The following is a 23455-nucleotide window of genomic DNA, read 5'->3' as shown; positions in this document are numbered from 1 at the left end:
CCACCAGGGCCCCTAGTCTCATTTCCTCCTCACACTTCGGTTCCTCACCCCCTCCCTTGTCCCTCCTCTGTCCTCCTAGCCCCACCCCAGGGTGTGGGCTTCCCATCCTTGACTCAGGCACAGAGCTTCCCTCTCAGCTAAAGCTGGGCCTAATGATTTCGTCTTTTAACATTGAAAATGTTTTCCACAGCTGGGGGTGAACTTCATGGTGAAGCACCTGTTAAGTACATGAGAGGTCCTTGGTTCAGTCCCTGAGACAATCAATCAATCAATCAATCACAATGACTTTTTCTTTCTAAAATGAGGTTTGTGGGCCATCAAAACAAAACAAATGTATTGAATGTTATTATAAGTCCAATAAATAAACTTCCCAACTACTCCTCTTGTTCTTCATTTATGCAATACGATGTTGATCAATAATAATTACGTCATGACTATGTTGTTTCTGCACCTCTCCAACTTTCCTATGCATGTTGGTTGAGAGGACATCTTCTCTGTGACCTATATTTTCCCCCCACAGCGACAGGCTTTCTGATTTACTAGCTGTGTGTTCTTGTGCAACTGACTTAACCTCTCCGGTTTCAGTGTCACATATACTTCCGGAGACAATTTCATTCATGTAAAGTGCTTACTACATAGTGAGGGCTCAGTAAATGTTAACTGCCAGTTTTCTTCTTAGTCCCTTTTCTCCTGGAATAGTGTGCCTTTGTCAATATAAAAACAAGAAGAGTTTAAACCTTTGCATTTTAATGAATCCATTTTTGAGCTGGGGACTAGATTCTAAACTGTCTTAATGTGATGCCCTTCAACTTGCTGAAAGTCTAGTCCATGGAGGATGACCAGGGGCTAGCCCAGTTGAGGCCTGCATTCAGAGATGAAGAAGGGTACAGGAACATGACAAGAATATAATCCAATCCAGAGTAGCCACAACCAGAGGGACACCAGCTGTCCTGACTCTAGCTCATTATCAAGCCAGAGGACTCAGGTCTCAAGCCTGAAGGGTCTCAGAGCTGGCTACCACCTCATGGTCCTGATTCCACTAGACCTGTCCTGGATCTGAAGTGAGTCAAAGGCCCTTCAAATTTCACAAGAGGATGGGAAGAACTGAGGTACCACACACCTCCCAGAGAGGACCCAGTTTGCCCCCTACTGTCTGGAGCCCCAAGAATAGACAGACTCCTTGATCAGGTGGCCAGAGTGGTCCTTCTAGTTCAGGTCGTTCTCACAGCTGTATCTGATTGCAAAATCTACCTTTTCCCACAACCCACCCATCCCCTGCAGCCTCCGCTGCTCACTGGAGCAGGCTGGTTGGGCTGTGTGTTGCAGCCTCTGGAAAAATAGGATAGGAATGGAGTGGGAGAGCCAGACATGGTTGGTGAAACCAGGCAGGGAGTGGGGGGAGCTGCTGAGCAGGTCCACAGGGCACATCTTTTAGGCTGAGACTAGCTGCCTCTCTACCCTTGCAGAAGGCAGAGCTATCAGAATCTGGACATGAGGGGGCTGGCAGTGGCAGGCAGGGGTAAGGAGGGACATTATAGCCCCCATAAAAACTACCTAAGGGGCACAGATCTATTTAAAAAATAATTTGTTATCTGATTCCTACTCCTTACATGAGGACATGTTCCATTTGATGTTTCAGTCTCTTCCTGCAGACTCGAACTTGTCTTTCTGACATTGGGTTCCTGTTTGCCCATGTGTTTTTGACTCTCCATCCCTGGAGGAGAGTCTCTTGCTCCTTGGTGTGTTCTGACCCTGGCCCTCATGGTCCTTTTTGAAGAAGTGTGTACTTAAAGGGGGATGAAAGGCCACCTAGGGGAGAGGTCTCCCACCAGCCCAGGGGGGTGAGCCCATGAGACCAGGAACTAAGAAGCACAAGGGGTCCCTGGGGAATCCACTCTAGGCAAGATGACCCTGCCCTCTCCAGGAGGCTCCAGCTCCTACAGAGTCCAATTTTATCATCTGGAGGGGGACAACTAGGGCTGGGAGTTTGAGGCAGGAGCCCCAAGCTGAGGCACCTGCTGAGTGGGGGCCACCACCGCAGGAGCACAGAGCAGCGCTCTTCCCCCAAAGGCCTTGGCCCTGGAAGGACCCTGGGCTTCGGAGCTTCTCGGCTTACTTTTCCCAAAGTCTGTGCTACTAGCTCCCCACATGGGTCCTGCTGCTTTTAAACTCTACAAGTAAAGCTTCACACCCGGGCGCTTATCCCAGGCAGAAGCCCTCGCCCAAACCTGTCTTCCTGGGACAGTAGAATTTGGAAACGCTCCCTTGGCAGGTCCCAGGGCGCCCTCTCAGGTGAGTTTCAGTCCCTGAAGTGACAAACCCTAGGGGCCCGCGGGAGGTCCCGGCACGCCTGGCTGGGGGGAAATTCGGCCCTGGTCAGGCGGCCGCGCTCGCAGGAGCAGCGTGACGCGGCGGCCAGCGGGCGGGCGCGCTGGAGCCGGTCTCGCCGTGCTCTCCGAAGAGCCTGGCTTCCCTGCTCTGGTGTGTCGCCAGCCCGCTGGGCCCGCGGGGGCGGAGGCGGGGGCGGGGCGCGGCTCCTTCTGTCCTGGGGAGGAGTGGCCGCGGCCGGGGAGGTCACTTGGCTGCTGAAGTGGCTGCTCTCACACGCGCTCCGCGCCCTCACTCCGCTCGCCTGGCTCGGGTGCGCAGCAGCACGCGCGGCGCACACCCGCACTCTGGGTCGGAGCCCGGACCCTTCGGAGCTGCAGAGTCTGGCAGCATCTCCCGATCGCTGCAGCCACCAAACCCCTGTGTTCTCCATCAGAAGAGGTCCCATGGGTCCCGAGGTCGCCTGCCCGTGGAGGGGCCACCGGCCTCACTTCCAGGTGAGGACCTGGATCGAGCCGGTGGTAGCCTCGTCCCAGGTGGCCAGCTCCTTCTACGACGCGGGATTACTCCTAGTGGTAAAAGCGTCCTTCGCAGCCGGGGGCTCCTCCAACTACAGCACCAGCCCCTCGCCCCGGGGGGATCCAGAGGACCAACAGCAGAAGGCCATCTCCAATTTCTACATCATCTACAACCTCGTCGTGGGCCTGACGCCCCTGCTGTCCGCCTATGGGCTGGGCTGGCTCAGCGACCGCTACCACCGCAAGATCTCCATCTCCGTGTCGCTGCTGGGCTTCCTGCTCTCCCGCCTCACACTGCTGCTCAAGGTGCTGCTGGACTGGCCGGTGGCAGTGTTGTACGCGGGTGCAGCGCTCAATGGGCTGGGCGGCGGCTTCTCGGCTTTCTGGTCCGGGGTCATGGCGCTGGGATCTCTGGGCTCCTCTGAAGGCCGCCGCTCCCTGCGCCTCATTGTTATCGATTTGGTCTTGGGCTTGGCGGGGTTCTGCGGGAGCATGGCCTCGGGTCATCTCTTCAAGCAAATAACTGGGCACTCTAGGCAGGGCCTGGTGCTGACAGCCTGCAGCGTAGGCTGTGCCACTTTTGCCCTTTTCTATAGCCTCTTGGTGCTGAAGGTCCCTGAACCCATAGCCAAGGCCAACAAGAAGCTCCCTGCAGTGGATACGGAGTCTGGCATAGTGGGCACCTACCGCACCCTGGATCCTGATCAGCCAGAAAAGCAAAATGTAGTGGTGCACACTCCACCTCCTGGAAAAGGCAGACCCAAAAGAACCATCATTGTCCTGCTCTTTGTGGGTGCCATCATCTATGACCTGGCTGTAGTAGGCACAGTGGACATGATGCCTCTTTTTGTGCTGAGGGAGCCTCTCAGTTGGAACCAAGTGCAGGTGGGCTATGGTATGGCTTCCGGGTACATCATCTTCATCACCAGCTTTCTGGGCGTCCTGGTCTTCTCCCGCTGCTTCCAGGACACCACCATGATCATGATTGGGATGGTCTCTTTCGGATCAGGAGCCCTCCTCTTGGCCTTTGTGAAAGAGACATACATGTTCTATATTGGTGAGTCTGGCGTTCTTGGATTGCTGGCCCTATGAGTAATGGAGCAGACACAAGGGTCACTGGGGTCTAGGACCTTGTCCCAGCTCAGCACCAGTGATTGAACCTGCTATCCAAAACGCACAAGGAGACAGGATTATAGTCACTTGTGTTTATCTGTATTGTATTGTCTGCGTTGCTGGCTGAAACGATGCCAGAATGGTTCCCGTAGGTCTATAAGGTCAAGGAAGTGTGGTCAGGGGTACCTGAAGTCAGAGGGAAGGCTGGGAAGGCTCAGGATGGACTTGAATGGAAATGGGATTGAGGTTCTTCTCCACAATTTTTTTTGGTGGGAGAGGGTACCAGGGATTGAATTTAAGGGCACTCATCCACTGAGCCACATCCCCAGCCCTATTTTGTATTTTTTTATTTAGATACAGGGTCTCATTGACTTACTTAGCATCTCAGTTTTGCTGAGGCTGGCTTTGAACCTGAGATTCTCCTGCATCAACCTCCCAAGCCACTGGGATTACAGGCATGTGCCACCACACCTGGCTCTTCTCCCCAACTTTAATGGGCTCTTCTCCCCAACTTTAAAAGACCTAACTCAAATGATCCCTTAATTTAAATCACTGGCAACCAAGCAAAGACTTTTAAACAATGCATGAAAATTATTTTTTACTTTTTGTTTGTGGGAGGCGGGGGTTAACCAGGAATTGAACCCAGGAGCACTCAATCACTGAGCCACATTCCCAGCCCTGTTTTGTATGTCATTTAGTTACAGGGTCTCACTGAGTTGCTTAGTGCCTCAACATTGCTGAGACTGGCTTTGAATTCGCGATCCTCCTGTCTCCGCCTCCCGATTACAGGTGTGCGCCACCAGTCCCAGCTGCATAAAAAATCTTAATAAGTGCCTTCTACAACCAGTGAAATAAATTCCCTCAAAGAAACAAAATGAAGCTTCCATCTGAGTACAGAAATCAGACTATCACAAGCAGAGAGCCCTCGACTAGTGCTCCAAGGGGTGCTCTCTACAATGATGATGATGAATCCCATCTGTCCCATACAGTAGCCACTAGCAACAGGTGGCTACTGAGCACCAGAAATGTGGCTAGAGCAGAATTTTAAAGTCTATTTTAATTAATTTAAATAGCCTATGTGGCTAACATATTGGGAAGAATGACTCTAGATAGCTATCAGAGGAGTGTCCCTTGGTCCAGATCACACACCTCAGAAAAACACCTAACAAAATGACAAGATGACCTCTGTCCAGTTCCTAGTTAAGAAAGCCATGTGCAAAGGACAGAACATTCCTCTTCCCACACACTTCTCCCTCCCTTCCTTCTACCCAACCCCAAACTTACACACATACATACACAGCTTCTGGCTAACAGCAGGGCTCGAGGGGTGCGTGGCAGTTATATTAGGGGAAACATTTCTGGAAGCAGTTTGCCAGAGCTCCTGAAACAGCCTTCCAGAGGTATTCAGAAATAATAAGGTCAGGAACTTCTCACTTCTGTCCCCTGGAGACCAGGAGAAGAGCCTTGGGTCACTTTGACAGCATCAGCTCCCTCTCTAGAAACCATTTAACTCTGCCGATAAAGATCCCTTCAGCCTGGGGAGTGGGGGACATCCCTGTAATCCTAGCAACTCTGGAGGCTGAGGCAGGAGGTTCCCAAGTTTGAGGCTAGCCCAGCAATTGAACGAGGCCCTAAACAAAATAGCGAGACCCTGTCTCAAAATAAACTAAATAAATAAATAAAAGAGCTGGGGATGTAGCTCAGTGGTGGAGGATCCCTGTGTTCAAGCCAATAAAAATGTAAAAAAAAAAAAAAAAAAAATTAAAAAAATACCGCCCTTCACCATCAGCCTCCGTGTCAACTTGCAGATTGGTACTCAGCATCAATAGTTCACTTAGAGCTGAGAGTGAGCATCTGGTCCGTGCGGGACACCAGTCTTCTGGCAAAAAAAAAAAAAAGATGCTTCTTTCGGGTCAAGCCCTGTAGGAACTGTGGGCTGCAGGACTGAATGAGTTGTTTTTGCCTTATTCTGATCTCTTCCTTGGCCAGTGCTGGGCCACAGTGAGGAGTGCTGTGTGTGATCTCTTACAGCCCGTGCCGTCATGCTGTTCGCCCTCATCCCCATCACGACCATCCGTTCAGCCATGTCCAAACTCATCAATGGCTCCTCTTACGGTAAGTGAAAGAAACCACTCCAGAATCTTCTGCTAGGGCTGTTTCAGAGCTGTTTAGCTGGAAGCACCGGCTTGCAGAAGACCTTGGGGAAAGTTCCAGAAGCATCCTCAAGTACATTAGGAACACACTGGTTTCCATCCAGGACAGGAGTGAAGACAGGAAGGTGGGAAAGTCTCAGAAAGTCAGTCACTGAAAAGCTTCGAAGAAAGACCCTGTCATCAATAGGCTTTGGGAAAATTCGGCTAGAGGGAGGTGGGATTCCTGATGAGGTGAGCCTTGAAGACTGAAAAGGAGTCTTTGGGAGAGCAAAGGGGTCCCCGAGAGCTCCCCAGAGATGCAGCTAGAGGGAACAACAGCACATTTCTTGGTAACCTCTGTCCCTCCACAGGAAAGGTGTTCGTCATTCTGCAGCTGTCCCTGGCTCTGACCGGAGTGGTGACATCCACCGTGTATAACAACCTCTATCAGCTTACCATGGACAAGTTCCTGGGCACCTGCTTTGTTCTGTCCTCCTTTCTCTCCTTCCTGGCCATTGTCCCGATTGGGTAAGACCGGATTGGTGTGGCTCTGTGGGCTGGGCCCTGGTGCTTAGAACAGGACTGTTGGACCATCTCTACCCCAACCATCTCAGGATGATTTATTTTCAGTATCAGTGCAGCCACTTCTGAGCAGACTCGCTCATAAAGAAAACATCCTTTGGTTCCCTCAAACTGGTAATCTGGCAATCTGGGAATTCCAGAATCACAAATAATGAACAGAGAGCCCCAACCGCTGGCTCACTTCCTGGTGGTTTTGTAACGACAATTTATTTATAGGAGTTTCGCCTACTTCCTTATAATTAGAAGCTGGCATTAGAAACTCCCTTGAACCATTGGGACCTTTTTTGTTAGGTTCCCTTTAGGTGAGAGCCATCCTGCCTCCTTCCAGAAACACTCTTCTCTGGGCTCTGCAAGGGTTCTGTGCTCAGTGCATGAAGATCTGCTCAGGGACTGAGCGAGCTCCCCTGTGGCCTTAGGCAGTGCTCTTGCCTCCTCTGGGGGAACAGTGTCGTTTGTGAAACAACAGCAAGCAACTCTCAGGGAGGTAACAGGTAGGAGGAGGGCTGAGAAGCAAAGGAGAGGAATACTGGTCTCAGACAAAGCACTAACCAGCGTGGTCCACAGAATGGAAAGACAGCTCTGCCTTCAGCCAGCCCCATCCAGTAGGAGTAAGAGTGTGAGTCACACAGACAAGTCACGCGCGCATGCTTTCAATTTGCTAGGAAGCCACATTTGGGCGGGGTGGGTGGGAGGGATACTGGGGCTTGAACTCAGGGGCACTCAACCACTAAGCCACATTCCCAGACCTATTTTGTATTTTATTTAGAGACAGGGTCTCATTGAATTGCTTAGAGCTTTGCTTTTGCTGAGGCTGGCTTTGAACTCAAAATTCTCCTGCCTTAGCCTCCTGAGCCACTAGGATTATAGGCTTGTGCCACCACGTCTGGCTACGAAGCCACATTTTTACAAGATAAAATGAGATGGGTGCTATGGCAATCCCAGTGTCCCTAGAGGCTGATGCAGGAGGATGGCAAGTTCAAGACCAGCCTCAGCAATTTAGTGAAAGTTCTGTCTCAAAATAAAAGTTTAAAAAAGGCTAAGGGTGTAGCTCAGCAGTAGAAGTCAATCCCTAGTACCAAAAAAAAGGGGGGTGGGGTTAAAAGTGACTGAAATTAATCATACTAACAGCACAGTTGGTATTCAAAATATCTCAACATGGAAATAACTTACAGAATTAACCAGAGATATTTTACTTTTTTTTTTTATACTTCTAGTACATCTCAGTTTGGGCTAGTTGCATTTCTAGTTTTCAGGAGCCGCATGTGGCTAATGGCTCCCATTTGGACAGCATAGTTTTGGTCCTTTGCCCCTTCCTCCCAAGTGAGGGGCTCTCATGTATCGGTGCTGCCTGGCCAGAGAAGAAAAAAATACATACGCATATAGATTATATATGTATATATGTACCTCTAGAGGACAGATATAGCCACAGGAGAAATACAGCCACAAAAAAGTACAAGGGATTTGATATGGGTTGCAGTTAAAGGTACATGCCCAGTAACCCATGAGAGTGCTATATATCAATTAAGGTGGGATTATAGGCTACAGAGCAGAAAACGACTGAGGGAAAGTTGCAAGAGGACAGAGATAAACCCCTTTTTGAAATTTTCACACCCCATCATAATACAGGTCCCTGGCTGCACAAAATCTGAGCCTTCTAGGGTAGAAGACATCAATTATTAAGCCTCTTTAGTTTATTTCTTAATTGAAAAAAAAATAAGATGTGAAGATAAAAATCACTGAGAGAAGCTGGCCAGGCAGAGGGCCATGACCCAGTCTCATTTATTAGAAGGGGACTGAACCAGATCTGTCCTTGGACTGTCCGGCCCTGGGGCCTTTTCATAGGAGTCCTAGCTGAGTAGGTCGGACTGACTGAGCTAGCAGGCAACAAAAATTTCTTGAGAGCCTCAGCCCCTTAGCCAGCCAAGTAACACATAAGCAATTCTGTCCACTGGAAAAGTCTTCAGTTCTAATTCACTGGCAAACACGAAAAAACAAGGACAAACTAATTTTGCTAGTTATGTGTGCATACAGACAAGTTGACAAATGGAAATCATGAGAAAATTCATTACTTCCTTTCTGCAGTTTGATTTGCTTTGGGTGTGCTAAATAAGTTACCTTGCCTTCATGAAGAGACCCAAGTACCAGAGGTGCTGTCCTCGATACTTCATTCCAGTGCACTTGGGCTCTTAATTAGCCACACAGGGTTGTTGTGATCTTATGTCGAAGAAGCAGGCGAGAATCTGGAAACATTCGAGAAAGGAACTAATCCTGTGCTCGTGGGGATGAGGCACTTTAACTGCTCACTTTTGCAGACGCGGAATAGCAGAGACACAAGCAAACAAAGCCAGTTCTCTGTACACTGGAAAACTGGGAAATTTCTCTAAATTACTGCTTTCAGGACCACCCCCCATCCCCCAACAGAGAACATTCCTCAGATGACCTGGGGCACAGTGCCGGTATAGGGATTTTTTACTTTTATTTTTTTACTTTTGTGTGTAACCATAATGGTTTATTACATACATGAAAAGTTGAATTTCATATTATTTCATTGGAGAGATGAGAGAAGAGAAAACTTTAACTAAAACCTTTTTAAAATTCTAAGATAGTATAAAGCAACTTTCAGCAGCATTTACTGTGGGATACTTGTTTTGAGATAAGCTTGTTTTCTGGACAACTGTCACTGTTGATCAGATCATAGATTAAAATTAGAAATGGAAATTTTTAAAAATTCAGCTATTCTGTAGCCAGTTGCTATCTAGATGACTTTGATGGAGGTAGAGAGACCTTAAGGATATACCTGGAATTGTAGGTGTGAACTTTACCAAGGTGCCAGAGTCCCCTAAAGAGACCCTTTATAGAGAGACCAAAGTTCTGCCTAGAGCTGTGGGTGCAGGAATTTTTAAAAGCTCACCAGGTAATTTGAATGTACAAGATCGAAACTTTCTAGCATAAGAGAGTGTTTCCATTACCTTTCCTGCCCATGAAGTCGTAAAGAAATGAGATCCTGAAAAATTCTTACAGGGAAAGAGGCCAGGCTGTATCATTATTGAGTGAAAGAAACAGGAAAGGACCTCAGAAAGACATTCTATTGACAGAAAAACCCAGAAAGAGCCCAGCAAGATGGTGCACACGTGCAATCCCACCCATTCAGCAGGCTGAGGCAGGAGGATCACAAGTTTGAGGCCAGCCCAGGCAACTTAGCAAGACACTGTCTCAAAATAAAGAAGGGTTAGAAATGTAGTTTAGTGGTAGATTCAATCGGTAGTATTGAGGAAAAGAAAGAAAAAAAAAAAAAAAAACAACAGGAAGGCATGTTAGAGCCGAAGAGGACCGGAGTGAAGAAGGCTGGAACATCACAGTATAAATCCTCCTTGATGCCAGGAGAGGTCCCTGGGCCAGAACTGCCAACAGCCTATTTGCAATCCCGAGGGGCTGTGGTACTGCCCTTTCCTGGTACCAAAGTGAACTGATTTCATGCTAATATGAGAAACTGCCTTCTCCTACTTGCTCTTCTTTATATGCAATTCAGAGGTGCTGGGGAAATACCTGTGTGGTCAGCTGGCCTCTCCTGCTAGCCTCCAACACACATGCACTCAGCACATGCCTCACTGCATAGAGAAGACAGAAGCTGTAAGAAGAGAATGACCTCATCTTCTCCAATCTACAAACCCACATTCAATCACACCCATCTCTTTTGAAAAATTATAACAACAAAACACATCATTTCATATCTGTAAACTAATTTAACCTTCCTAAACAATCCTTTGAGGTAATTGCTATTGTCCCCATTTGCAGATCAGGAAACAGAGACTCGAACTTGTCATTTTCACAGAGGATTTTCCTCTTTTCAGTCTGAATTAGATTCTTCTATTATATGTTCCCAAGGCTTCCTCTGTTTTTCCTTCATAGCATGATAGTTGAAGACCACTTAGTGATTATCTGTTTAATACACTTGCCCTTAGACCACAGCCCCCCTGAGGACAGCTCTGTGGCGTACCATGTATCCACTGTGTCCAGCAAAGAGCCTGACATATAAGAAGTGCTCAAGAAGGATTTGTTGAGTGAATGAATGAATGCTGGGCCACAGGCTGTGGCACCTACTAGCCAGCAATACTGACCACTCACACCCAGAATTGCCTGTTGGCTGACCCTGAAGTTGGACCTGCCAGTTGACATGCAGCTGTTCGGTGGTGTCCACAGTCAGCATCGGCTGCAAAGTCAGGACTGCAAGGCACCGATTATGTGGCCCTGTGCTGGCGGCCTCTAAGTCTAGCATTTCCACTTACCAGCCTTGTAATACGGGGAGTTTTGCTGGAAGCACAGTAAATGCCTCCCCCTGGTAGGGCCTTACGGTTCATAGCAGGTGGGAAGTCAGTGTTCAGAGTTTCTCTAAAGCTTCCCTTGGAAGACTTGGAGTTAAGCTCACACCCCACTCAGCAGTGCTGGGTGTTGTGCATCCATCAAGAGAGCCGTGTTTGAGCTTAGAACCTGAGGATCCTGGAATTCCCACAGATGAGAAAAGTGAGGGCCCCAGAGGTTCAGGACAAGCCAAAGGTCACACAGATCCAGGACTTCAACCCAGAGATCCTAATTGCTATGTCTCCATTTATTACTGATATTTTAAAACTAGATTTATGGGAGAGATAAAGGAGTTATGGAAAGCAGAAGAGGCAGCTCATTTGTTTTGGATTAGTGAAGTTCAGTCCTCATCATGAGCTCTGCATGGAGTTTGTCATCAAGCAGGAGGGAGATGAGATTCCAAGAAAATATAGATGCAAAGGGCTCATGATGTGATGGGGAACAGGGAGAAGTTCATTATCACAGGTCTGATAGGAACCCAGAGTGAGAGAAGTCCCCTCCAGTGTCAGCATTCTGATGCCATAATGGAGACAGCTTCTCGCTCTCCCGTGATAAAGAGTAGCCAGAGACAACCCCAACACTGGCGGGCCTGAAGAGCTACCCCCTTGCCTCAGCTGTTCTCTTGTAACTCTATTGCAAACTCTTTCAGCATCGTGGCCTATAAACAAGTCCTATGGTTGCAATATGGAAACACGACTGAGAAATGAAGGCACTGACCTGCAGAAGCTGAAAACACCAGCCATGGCCAAGTTCCCTTGAAGACAAGGAAGGGTCCAGAGAACTGGTGACCAAAGCAAACTCACTGCCCAAGAAACGCGAGTCCCAGCCAGAATCAGCCTCTGAATGATCTGCTCTGGCTCAGGGGTCCCTGGTGGGTGGAATAAGCACTTTCTGAGTGATAGAAGAACTTTCTTAGCTTTCAGATGCCCATTAGGCAGAGGTTAGGTTCTGTGGGTGCAGGCTGTGTGCGCAGCCATCCCAGGCCCTAGAGGGCAGCTGCAGCCAGCGGGCACCCTTTCTTCTGGGGATTGTCTTGAGGGCACCAACACAGGCTGACTGGTCACTTGGGTGCTGTGCTAGAAGTCCCACGGGAGAACCAAAAGCCTTCATTTTCAACAGCCCGGGGGAATGTGAGAGGGGTATTTTACAAGAACTTGCAACAGTTTTGTGTAAACAATAGTACCTTTCAAATTAAAATAAAACCTTGAAAAAAAAAGCTAGCTTTCTTTCCTGAGGCCTTGTTAGCTGAACACTCAGGAGAGAAATGGAGCTCAGGCCGGAGCGGCAATGTTCCCTCCTCACTGTTGCTTTTAAGAAACAATTTTAAGAGCTTCCTTAGTGAAATATTCAATTGAATATTTTCAGTCACCGATACCTCCCAAAGCAGAAGTATGAAGGGAAAGGGGATATGAGAAGAACCATTTTATTCTGAATTATTTTTTATTGTCCATTTTACTTACATATATAAATGCAGATTTATCCAAATAAAATCAACATTCATAGTATGAGTGCATGAATCATCTTCTCCCCGGTCAGACTCCCCCTATAACTCTAGGGCTATGGCATTCTTTTTCAGGTTAGAGGGACTGGGGGATTGAACCCTGGGGTACTTAACTAATGAGCCACATCCCAAGCTTTTTTTCATTGCTTAGGGTCTCACTAAGATGATGAAGTTGGCCTTGATCCTCCTGCCTCAGCCTCCTGAGTTGCTGGGATTATAGGTGTGTGCCACCCTGAATGCTAGTGATGGCATTCTTTATTGTTCTTTCCAAATATACATGACAGTAGAGTGTATTTTTTTTAGAGACAGAGAGAGAGAGAGAGAGAGAGAGAGAGAGAGAGAGAATTTTAATATTTATTTTTTAGTTTTCCGCGGACACAATATCTTTGTTTGTATGTGGTGCTGAGGATCGAACCTGGGCCGCACGCATGCCAGGCAAGCGCACTACCGCTTGAGCCACATCCCCAGCCCCTGGTAGAGTGTATTTTAACACACTGTACATACATGGAGTATAACTTATCCTAATTAGGATCCAATTCTTGTGGTTGTACATAATAGTTATGACATTCGTTTTCCTTTTTTGGTGATGCTGGGAATTGAACCCAGGGCCTCGTGCATGGGAGGTAAGCACTCTACCAACTGAGCTATATCCCCAGCCCCAGTGATGACATTCTTAAACTGCAGTGAAACACAAGAGTTAGAGGATGCACTCAAATGTCAGGGCATTTGGGCTTAGAGAGTTTGTATCTCTAAACTCTTGCAGGGAGTGAACAAACCTTTATAGCACATCTACTTAGGTCCTGACAGCATGCTAGGTGCAGAGATACAGTTGAGAACAAGGTGTGACTCTTCCTGCCCAAACACAGCCTACTGTCCAGCAGGTGGAGGGGACAGAAGAGCAGGCAGTGATGTTTCCAAAAACAAATGTCAACAGAGGGGAGCATATAACCCAGATCTGGGAGAAGGCAGGGCTTTCCAAGAATCACATCTATGATAAGACAGGAAGGGTAAGTAGTTGCCAAGGCCAGATGTTGAGGGACATTCCAGGTATTTGCCTAAGATATAGGAATTCAATGTGAAGGGAGCAAAAAAGGAGGATGGGACAGAGGGATGAGATTGGAGCAGTGAGGAGGGACAGCAGAGAAGATGTCCAAAAGGTTTGTAAGAGTAATGGGGATAGTGGTTGAGCATTCATAGAATTCTTCCATGTGCATCTTAGAACACTCCAGAAGCTCTGTGGGAAGAGCAGCACAAAACAGATGTGCAAAAAAGAGACGAGAGGCCCTGCAGTGATCCAGGTGAGAGTGGCCGTGGGCTGGCACCCTGGACAAGCAGCAACGGGTGCGGGAAGAGCAATGGGGCGTCGAGAAAGATAGGGGGCTAGAGGTCAACCAGAGTTGGTGGCTGGTGGACTGCAGAGGGTGAGGCAATAATTCAACTTCAGCACTTGGGCCATGCAGGGCGCAGAGCTCCTCACTGAGATAGCAACAGGAGCCAGGCTGATGGGACGAGTCAAGGCCATGCTCATTCCTCTTGACTCCTGCCTCCCACCTGGGTCCCTGACCATTTCCCTGCCACCCCGAATGAATCCAATCATTAGCTTCTCCATTCCTGCTCTCAAAGAACTTGCTTTTAAGGGCCAGGGAATTTCCTTATTTGCCAACGTCGATCCTGCTCTCAGCTTGTGGTTGAGAAGCCTGAACTAGACTCTCAAGGCCCCGATCTTGGTTCCTCTTCAACCCTACTTGCCATCAGTGTAGCAGTTTCAAACCTTCTCACCTGTCCCCAGTGACCTTGCTACTATTTGCTCTAACCCAGGGGTTCTTGGACCAGTGGCATCAGCATTCCCTGGGAACTTGTGAGAAGCACCAACTGGGGGTCCCCCCTCAAATCCAACTCTAGCAATGGGGCCAACAGCGACGTTTCCGTAAGCTGCCAAATTCTTGAACCACCACTCCAACCTATAGAGCTGACTCCTCTAAGAACTTTTCTTCAATCTTCCTCCTCTTCTCCCTGCTTCCTTAATTCTCGAGGCCCAGTCCTTGATCCTCTCCTCAGATAACCAGGTCAACTCCCATGGACTCCAGAACTCTATTTTCAACAGCTGAGTCAACATCTCCACCTCCGGATACATCCAAAACTAATTATTCTTATCCCACTCCACCACCTCACACCTACTATATCTTTTATTTGTTCTCTCCCAATTGATTTCAGGTAAGAGCATCACCTTCAGCTCCCAGCCTGGAAGTTTCCAAATCACCTGACCCGTTGGCTCACCACAGAAATCTCTTAAATCCAGCTGCTCTTTTCCTCCGCCATCTCTTTATCACTTCCTGCCATGGCTTTTTCAATCTAGTCCTATCTGTTCCCCAGGCCTTCAGCATCCTATCTCAATGTCTTCTCGAAAAGAAAGAAAAAAGGTCTACTTAAAAACAGAAAGGTTGTTATCCTTAATATATAAGTTGGCCATATTTAAACAACAGGAAGTGTTTTTTCAAAAGGAGTGCCCACTGTACACTTAGGGGCTTTGAATGCATTACAGCCCGTCCCTCCAACAACCCTACTAGGAAGGCTTATCTTCTTTTCAAAGATCATAATCCTGAAGGGTCAGAGAGATGTGACTTGCCTAAGTCAGTTAGTAAATAGAAAGACTGAGATTGGATCCCAAATCTCCCTCTTATCCCATCTTGCTGCCTCACTTTGAGTGAGAGAGAATTTTAATATTTATTTTTTAGTTTTCGGCGGACATAACATCTTTGTTCATATGTGGTGCTGAGGATCGAACCTGGGCTGCATGCATTCCAGGCGAGCGCGCTACCGCTTGAGCAAAATCCCCAGCCCCATTGCTGCCTCACTTTGTACGACTGCTGTCTTTGATTAATGATGTCTACTCTCAGAAAGGCAATTTAGCACCATTATCAGGTCCATTTCCAAAGCACCGCCACTGTTACATAGACACTGTTACATAAACAAGTGCTGGCCCCTCCCCTGACCCAGGCAATGGTAAGGCCCTACTGAGGGGGATGACGCAAGGCGTCCATCCTCTGGAGGAGCGCAGTAGGTTTCTGGGAATGGGCTGGTTTGGTTTTGTATTCCTTTAATAAGTATGATTGCAACTTCTCATATGACCATTAAGTATGAAGGAAAAAACATGACTTTCCCAATTAATGCAACTACTTCTAAAGAATAAATCTCTTTGCTCTAAATGCAATATTCAGCTGTGGAATGTAAATTGTAAATGTTTAATGAGAAACCCCCTGTAGGAAAAACAGTCAAGGAAGTTTTTGAGAAATTAAATTAAAATCTAGAGAAGAAGAATTAATATTAAGAAGACAGATTAGTGCTTAGGACTGGGCAACTTGTTCTTGTTCCTGTGCATAATGGTTTGTGCTCTTACTCTTGTTTGATTAAAATTAGTAGCCTCTCTTTTCAAGTTAACCACTTGCCATAACCGCTGCGCCGGTTCTAGTCAGTAAGTCAAGAAAGAATAGTCAAGGTATAGGCCAATAGTCTGGGACATTTCTAACTCTTATTAAAAGGTAACTAAGCAGAAACAGCTCAAAGCAAAACATGAACTGAAAGTAAAAATGCTTGCTTATGCATAAGCCAAGATACATTCTTCTTATCTAATTGTAGCTACGTATTATTTTGTTTCTTTGAATAATGATTTCTGTTTTGTAACCACAAAGTACTGTGAGCCTGCCAAAATGAAAAGTGCATATGATTAACTTCACAAGATTGGGATTCAGCATCTTCACTTTTGTGTCTGTGTTGTTTCTCCACCCCCTTTCGCCGACTCCTCACCATCCATTCATCTCCTGAGACCCCCTGTCGGAGCTGGACTCCAACAAACAAGCACTCTGGCCTCTGAGCAAGACACTCTAACACTGATGAGCCACAGGCATTTCTTCTTTACCTACAAACTCTTCAAAAACTTCCTAGCAAGCAAAATGTCAGGAAGTGACTAGCCCTGGCCAAGAATATAATGTGCTTTGCCATGGGATGGTGCAGGAAGAGATCTCTCCTGTAATGCCTGGGCTGGCTGTCAGCTACCTGTCAATCACCATGGTCACTACACTAGGTAATTTCTTCATCTCCCCAAATTAGCACCAATTTGTAAGATGTAGGAGAGGGTAAACTGAGTTTGGATTGATAAAGAACTAGAAAACAAAAATAGTTCAATTACATAGCTATATTTTTCCTGTTGCTCTGTATATTTGATTCTTATAGGCAAATTATTTTCTGTTCAGAAAATAAGAAAACAAAAGAGGTGGCAATCATATTGTCCAGTCCTACAATGGTACAAAAGAGAACAGGAGTCAAGGTAAAGAAAGCATCTTTTATAGATTTATTGGTCCATTACTTTAAGTTAATTGAGGTAAAGAAACTTTGTTTGAATTTACAAGCTAATAGTTTATCAAGCAATACAAATTCTTTATTTACCTCAAAATGTAAAATACTAATTCCATAGTAAACAACAACAAACAGATTTTTTAATACACAGATAACATGAAAAAAAAGTGGGCAAAAAACTTCGTGCCAGCATCAAAAATTCAACAAAAACAACTCTCCTCCCCCATTCCATAATCTCTGAGTGACAAGAAAAAAAGGTGACATTCTTTCTAACATTTGGTAGCTTAATGAAATAAAGACTTCTGGTCTGTAAATAAACTGCTTTCTCATCTACACACACTCTTCTTGAGCACTTTTTATATTCACAGCTTTTGTTTTGGCTTAATGGCAGCATGAAGAGAAGACGACACATTTACACAGAGGACTTCATCAACACCTCAGAAAGAGTTTTCTTTTTCTCTTAAAGTCTTAAACATAAAGAATAATTTCTAAAATTAAAAAAAAACACAGTCCATAATTTGGAAATGTCCTAAGTAAAATTTTAATCTCTTCTTAACAGTTAAAATACAAGTTAGAAAGTTTGCTGGCAGTTGATTTCGTGGGAGTATATCAGGGGTAGGTCATCTCTCAATGCATCCCAACTCACAGAGATGGGATAGGCGCACAGGCTCAGGGGTGTCCGGTGGACAGTGCTGACCATTAAGAGATGCTGGTTTGTTCCCGACGAAGGCCCAGGCGACATGATACGGATTTATGATACGGATTCACATTCTGGTCTGCAATCTGTTTCTCCCCCTCCCCACTTCTACACAGAGGAATACGTGATTCTCTTTCCTCCTCCTAGTACCATTTCTGAAAGACAGATTGATCTACGACCGTGAACAAACCTGTCCAATAGGAATGTGGACAGGTAGGTGTTGGTTGCTCTGGCCCAGCCTAGAAAGAGCCCAGAATCATTTGGTGGTGGTGGTGGGGGGAACAGCCCTCCTGGGAGAGGCACATACACAACACTCTTCATCTCTGGTTTAATAACAAAAGCTTTGCTGAAGTGGACTCAATTATGTGAGTCAACAGAATATGTTTTTGGCATTTCAACCTGTGGAGATTTTCCATCCAAAACATGCCCCTCTGAGATCCTCACAGTACCTTCAAAAGCTGTTCTGCAGAATCAGGGTAAGCCTTCAATACTGTCATAATCTATAGAGTTCTCTGGATCTGTGATTTGTCAATGCTGATACTGTAACCTCTATAATCAAAAGTATGCCAAAAGGCACTGAATTAATATTTCACACTTTAAAACAACAAGAGGTGGTGTGGTTCCTGGGCTTCCTTGCATTATTAAAAACATCATTTGGCAATAGCTACGCTTACTTCTCTCCTCCCCAAAGGCCACCTCATTCTGACCCTCACTTTCTGGCTTTTTTCTTTAAGAGGACTGAGGACTGACTATGTTAGATCTCTAGTATTTAAGCTGAATGGCTGACTATATATCTAAAACTTTCTATCCAGAATCTTAAAAACACTAGTGGAAGAATAAGGCATATTAGGTCTTGAAAAATTCTCAGAAGTAGAGTTAGGCTTTTAACAGTCTTGTGGCATTATTTTTAAATTCTGGATTTGTTGATTTTTCAAGTTCTAAATACACAGAATGTTTATATGAAACAAATATCTTATTGGTTTATTAAAAGTTATTGTTTTTCATAGCACTTATTCACAGACTAGCAGGACAAACTACCTGGATAACATTTTTCTGCCACATAGTTAAGGGTTGGACAGTCATGCCCAGGACACACTTCAAACTCAAATGATTAAGAGAGCAGTCCACTCCCTAGAACACAGCCCCACTCCAACTTTTTTTTTCCTTTAATGCAGACAGCTCCTGCACACTCCGATATGTGCAAGTTGGGGATACTTAAAACAAAAACCTACAGAGTAGGGTGGTGAAAAATTTGATTCCTAGATTATTAAAACAAGGAAGAGGAGCGCAATTCCAATACACCCCAATCTGTCTGTAAGTCTGGCCTAGGAGAGGACGTTTTCCTCAAATGTACTAGTAAATGCCACCTGTTATCTGGCTTGAAAAGACACCTCAGGGATGATAGGGCATGTCCAATCTGCTGTCATCTTGAGGGCTTTTGAAAGGGAGAAGGCAAACCCAAATTCCAATATCCTCCCATAAACGAGGATGGCCAGAGCGATGTCACCCCAGCCAGATAATTAACTTACTCAGTTGCTACAAGCCCTTAAAGTAGGTGTCTGGGAAGGTGAGGTCCCAGTAAATGGGCCCTGCCCTGACCACAGGCAGCTGAGCTTCTGGGAGGAATCACCCTGTAGGGTCTCTAGCAACGGCAACTAGCCAGTTCCAGCCCACCCCAAGACCCAAACAGCTGAGGCCCACACAGCCTGGAGGTTGTTCTTGACTGTGTTCTCCCTCCCCAATCACCAGCTCCGGATCCAGGGGAGAGACAGTCTTATCAAAACAGAGCCAGCTACCTTTGGCTTCAACACTATCAATGGCAGGACTGAGCCACACACACTCCAGGTGTCCCTTGGGCTCCCTTCCTAAGAGGGAAATCTCCCTTGCAACTGCCAGGGGCCATCATGCCCACCTCTGAGTTGGAACTTCCTGTTGGTCCCTCAATAAAGGCGACCATTCTGTTCCCCTTGGGAAGGGGCAACCCAGAGAACACCTCCGATCAAGATTCCAGAGCACACTCTGGGGGTGCTGAAATTTGGCATGAAAACAGACATCTTACATTCACCACGATCCCCAGAGCAGGGCTGTTTGTTATTTCAACTAGAGAGAGGTGTCTGGTGAAACACCAAACCCATCATCTCCCTGATCACACTAAAAGTTTGCCAGCCATCATTGGTAAAGCCTTATCGAAGGATGAAACCCAACCCAAACCGGGCTGGGTCGTGTGTTCCCTCCTCATTTCAGAGCAGTGGTTCCTTGCTCTGAGCAGAGGCTCAGAATCTTCTTATGGACCCCCACACTGACAAGCAAAGGCAATGTCCACAGCTGTCAACACCACAACTGCTTTCTGCTTGACATCATTTGCATCTCTAAAATCTGCTCTGGCTTCTAGGAATTCTCTCTTCTGCCTTCATCCCGGGACTTTTAACCTGGGTGAAGGAAACTCTTCTCTTTTCAGGACCTGGACAGTTGTGTGGGGCAACTTTTCATTGTTCCTCAACACATGTCTGTCCATCTGCCCCAGGTAAAGGGCACCCTTAAGCAAAAATCTCATGGATGATAAATATGAGAGGAGTCAGTGATCGCAGCACTGCAGCTCTGTGAATTCAAGGAGGATGGGGTACTGGGGCCTCTCTGAGGCAGTCTTTGGCACAGAAGTCTCCCAGTTCTGCTTCTCATAGTGAATCTCCATTTTACTTGATCAAGACAAACAGACCAGTGCTTGGGACTGCTGAGCTTCAGGGGCAAGAGGGAGCCATGGAGTTGGGAGGGCTGGAGAGCCTCCTTCGCTCCCTTTTCCCGCCCTCTTCCTTCTGGGCAAAGTTCCTCACCTTGTCAGATGCCAGTCTGAAGTCAGGGACAAACATGCCTTCCTGGGAAGGTCCATTTCTCCAAGCAAGTCTAACATACAGGGTTTTCCTGACTCTGCTACCAACGGCATGCCTGGAGGAAGGAGGTGGCAATGCTGCAGCTCTTCCTGGTGTCTCAAAGCACAGAGCACCACATGGGGCCCAGACAAAGCGCAAGAAAAAGTCCCAAGGAGCCCGAACCCCGCAGAGCCAGACCTCTGCCTTCCACAGAGACAGATTGTGGATCCCCCTCCCATGTCTCCCAGCAAGGAGACCGATGCGTGTTTTTTGAGGGATGGCCTTCCTTCCCAAGTAACCGTTATACAGGAATGACTCTGGAATTTGGCAACTAGCAGGTTCTCGGATTCTGGTTTCCCTGTAGCTCTTTCCATGGTTCTTTCCAAACATCTGCTACCTTCGACATTTTTAAAGCACACATTCCACGAAGCAAAGCTTCACATGTTCCAAAAATGAATATTCACTGCTGGGTCAGGCTGGTGTCTTCTGCCAAGTATCAATAGAGGGCTGTCAACGATTAGATGCACACCCCAATTCTACCAGCGCACCCTCAGGCTGGACCAGGACATCCACACCCACACCAACTCAATGGTTCAAGAGGTAGAATGAAATGCTGAGTCACCGGAGATGGGGGTAGAGGGACTGTTCTTGCCCTTCCGCTTCCGTGAATCATTTCTATTTGTACCAAACTGAAAATTCACATCAAAAGGTTTTAGAATGGCACAGATGGAGCTTAGCAGTACAGGCAAGTACCGATGGATGTAAAAATTATCATTTCAAATTTGACTTTGTCAAACATGGAACAGCCAAACACCCCTCTGCTATTCGATTGCTGCTCCAACAGTATGCCAGCTGTGGCTGACCCCAAGTCAACTCTGATGTCAGAGTGGAATAAAGTGACTTCAACATGCAGCACATTGACCGGCATTTGCAGGTTAACTTGCATACGAAGCAGAGTCCCGACTGCTTCATTTAAAACAACGAACTACTGTCTGTCTGAGGCTTAAATTTACAGGTTTATAAGCATAAGCCACAAGTGAAAGAACAATCATATAACACATGTAGCTTCTTTTCAGGAGGGGGGGGAAAGTGAGTTTGAAGAGAGATCCTTTCTGACTGTTGGTTTTGTGGTGATTTGAAGAGTAAACCTGGTAACAGTTTGAAACAAAGACTAAACACTACCAGCTGTACCCAGGAATTCGGCTGCAAATTGAGACTTCAGTTTAGCTAGAAGCAGAGAGCGCGATGTCACGCCTGTCACCTTTGAGGCCCCTGCTGGTACTGACTTTGCTTCCTGACTAGGAAATCCTAAGGGTTAAAGCACTTTATGTAGAACATTCACACTGAGTTTACCAACTTCAACTGTGTCATGACAATACAACATACTCGCCGCCCCCTCACCACAAGATTGCCCAAACGTCCAGTGGACACGGTAGGAAACATTAAGCTCAGCATTTTTGGTGAGGTAAAGGCAAACTGCACAAAGCAGACATCACCGGTGGGGCTCGCATATGCCCACCGATCTCAACAACGGGGGAACTACTCTGACTGCAAACGAGAGGTCTAATCCTGACTGCTGACAATTACAGGCCAAAGAAAAACATTGAAGGCCTTCACAGAGAAAAATGCACCTTTCTTCATTTTACATGAAAGTTTCTAGTCTATTGCCTTCTGGTATCAGAAGCAAGATCAGGCAGCATCCCCCAGTCTACCAAGGCATCTACATAAGGACAAGGCTTGCTCACTCAAGCATGGTTGCATGTGGACACAGACTTTAAAACACGTGTCACTCATCACAAACAGGCAGCAGGCCACACTCACAGATACAGGCCACCGTAAATTAAGGACTTTCTGTGGAGATGCCAACACCTCCTTCTAGGCAGAGGCAAGTCAACACCCACAGAGGTCAACTGCAGAGCCGCCGGACTCACAGCAAGCCAGAGGCCTCTTCTTAGTGCCTCCTCCATGACCTTGAAAAGCAAGATCTGTGTCCCCTCCTGCAACAAGCAACTCGGCTATCTCAAAAGAGGAAGCTGTCACAGCCTGAGAGTCACAGCCTCAGGCGTGGGCTGCCGTGAAGCTTGGTTTCAAGTCTTCGTAGTGACATGGAGGTATGCTTCTTTTGCTGAGAGATGATGACAGCCATACGGACTCCACCAATGAATAAATACAAATCAAAAACAACTGTGGGTTGAAGGGGGCGAGAGAAATACACAAACAAGAGGTGCTTCTGCGTTGTTTCCCCAATGCCACCTCTCCAGCACTGCAGGGACATTCCAGTACAGGGTGTCATGTCCTGTGTAGGTAGAAGAGTCTCTGTTCCAAGGAGCAATCTACTTGGTCTCTTGTTTCTCCTGCAGCAGTGGAATAATTGACTCCCACGCCATGAGGCACTGAAACGACAACATTCACAGAGGATCAGTGACAACATTCACAGAGGATCAGCAACGGGTTTCAGATTTCAGGTTCAGCTTCTTAATTCTGCTCTCATCGACCCTTTCATTGCCAATCCTGCTGGGTCACCTTTGTCTAATGACACCTGTGTGTATTATCCATAACTACTGTCAACAGGGGAGGTGACAGGTGTTTGTTTGGAATGTGTCATCCCCATCTCTAAGGAAGACAGCAGTGTCCCAGCAAGGCTTACATGCATTCAACATGGTGCCTGAAGCTCAGACCCAGTGAGTGGAAATGGGAGTCACTGGAAGAAAACCTTCCCCTTGAAAAAGCAAAACGGAGACCAGGCAGGAAGCCCTTGATGAGGCCTAGGCTCTCCGTATGGATGGTGACAGTGTTCCAGGTATGTGGGGCTTGCACAAGCACAGAATTACAACTGGAACGGACCAGTCACCTGAGGCAGAGTGGGTGGACAATCTACTCTTCTCCACCAAACTCAGATTTGCTTGTTGGGGCCACTCTTGGATCTTCCAAAAGAGGCATGGGAGGAGGAGACCCAACGATGCAGTTATATTCTGTCCAGACACTACTACACGTTTACACTCCTT

General features: G+C 46.8%; 2 protein-coding genes and 1 non-coding gene across 3 annotated transcripts in view; 1 reads left to right on the top strand and 2 right to left on the bottom strand.

Moving 5' to 3' along the window:
• The first annotated feature begins 2598 nt into the window (after nucleotides 1-2598).
• Nucleotides 2599-12537, top strand: Slc46a2 (solute carrier family 46 member 2). Its single transcript, XM_027942976.3, has 4 exons — nucleotides 2599-3903; nucleotides 5991-6074; nucleotides 6463-6619; nucleotides 11682-12537. The coding sequence occupies exons 1-4, from the start codon at nucleotides 2775-2777 to the stop codon at nucleotides 11737-11739; spliced, it is 1428 nt and encodes a 475-aa protein (XP_027798777.2). The 5' UTR covers nucleotides 2599-2774; the 3' UTR covers nucleotides 11740-12537.
• A 577-nt stretch (nucleotides 12538-13114) lies between these two features.
• Nucleotides 13115-13187, bottom strand: Trnag-ccc (transfer RNA glycine (anticodon CCC)). Its single transcript has one exon. It is a non-coding gene; the product is annotated as a tRNA-Gly (tRNA).
• Nucleotides 13188-16943: 3756 nt separating this feature from the next.
• Nucleotides 16944-23455, bottom strand: part of Snx30 (sorting nexin family member 30) — a 104220-nt gene continuing 97708 nt past the window's right edge. Inside the window, exon 9 of the mRNA XM_027943034.2 lies at nucleotides 16944-22843. Within this exon, the coding sequence (XP_027798835.2) occupies nucleotides 22784-22843 (60 nt within the window). The 3' untranslated portion in view covers nucleotides 16944-22783. The remainder of the gene's footprint in view (nucleotides 22844-23455) is intronic.

Source organism: Marmota flaviventris, chromosome 13, assembly GCF_047511675.1.
Source record: "Marmota flaviventris isolate mMarFla1 chromosome 13, mMarFla1.hap1, whole genome shotgun sequence".
NCBI classification, from domain to species: Eukaryota; Metazoa; Chordata; class Mammalia; order Rodentia; family Sciuridae; genus Marmota; species Marmota flaviventris.
Note: the sequence above shows the minus strand (reverse complement) of the source record. Positions and strands in the feature narration are given on the sequence as shown.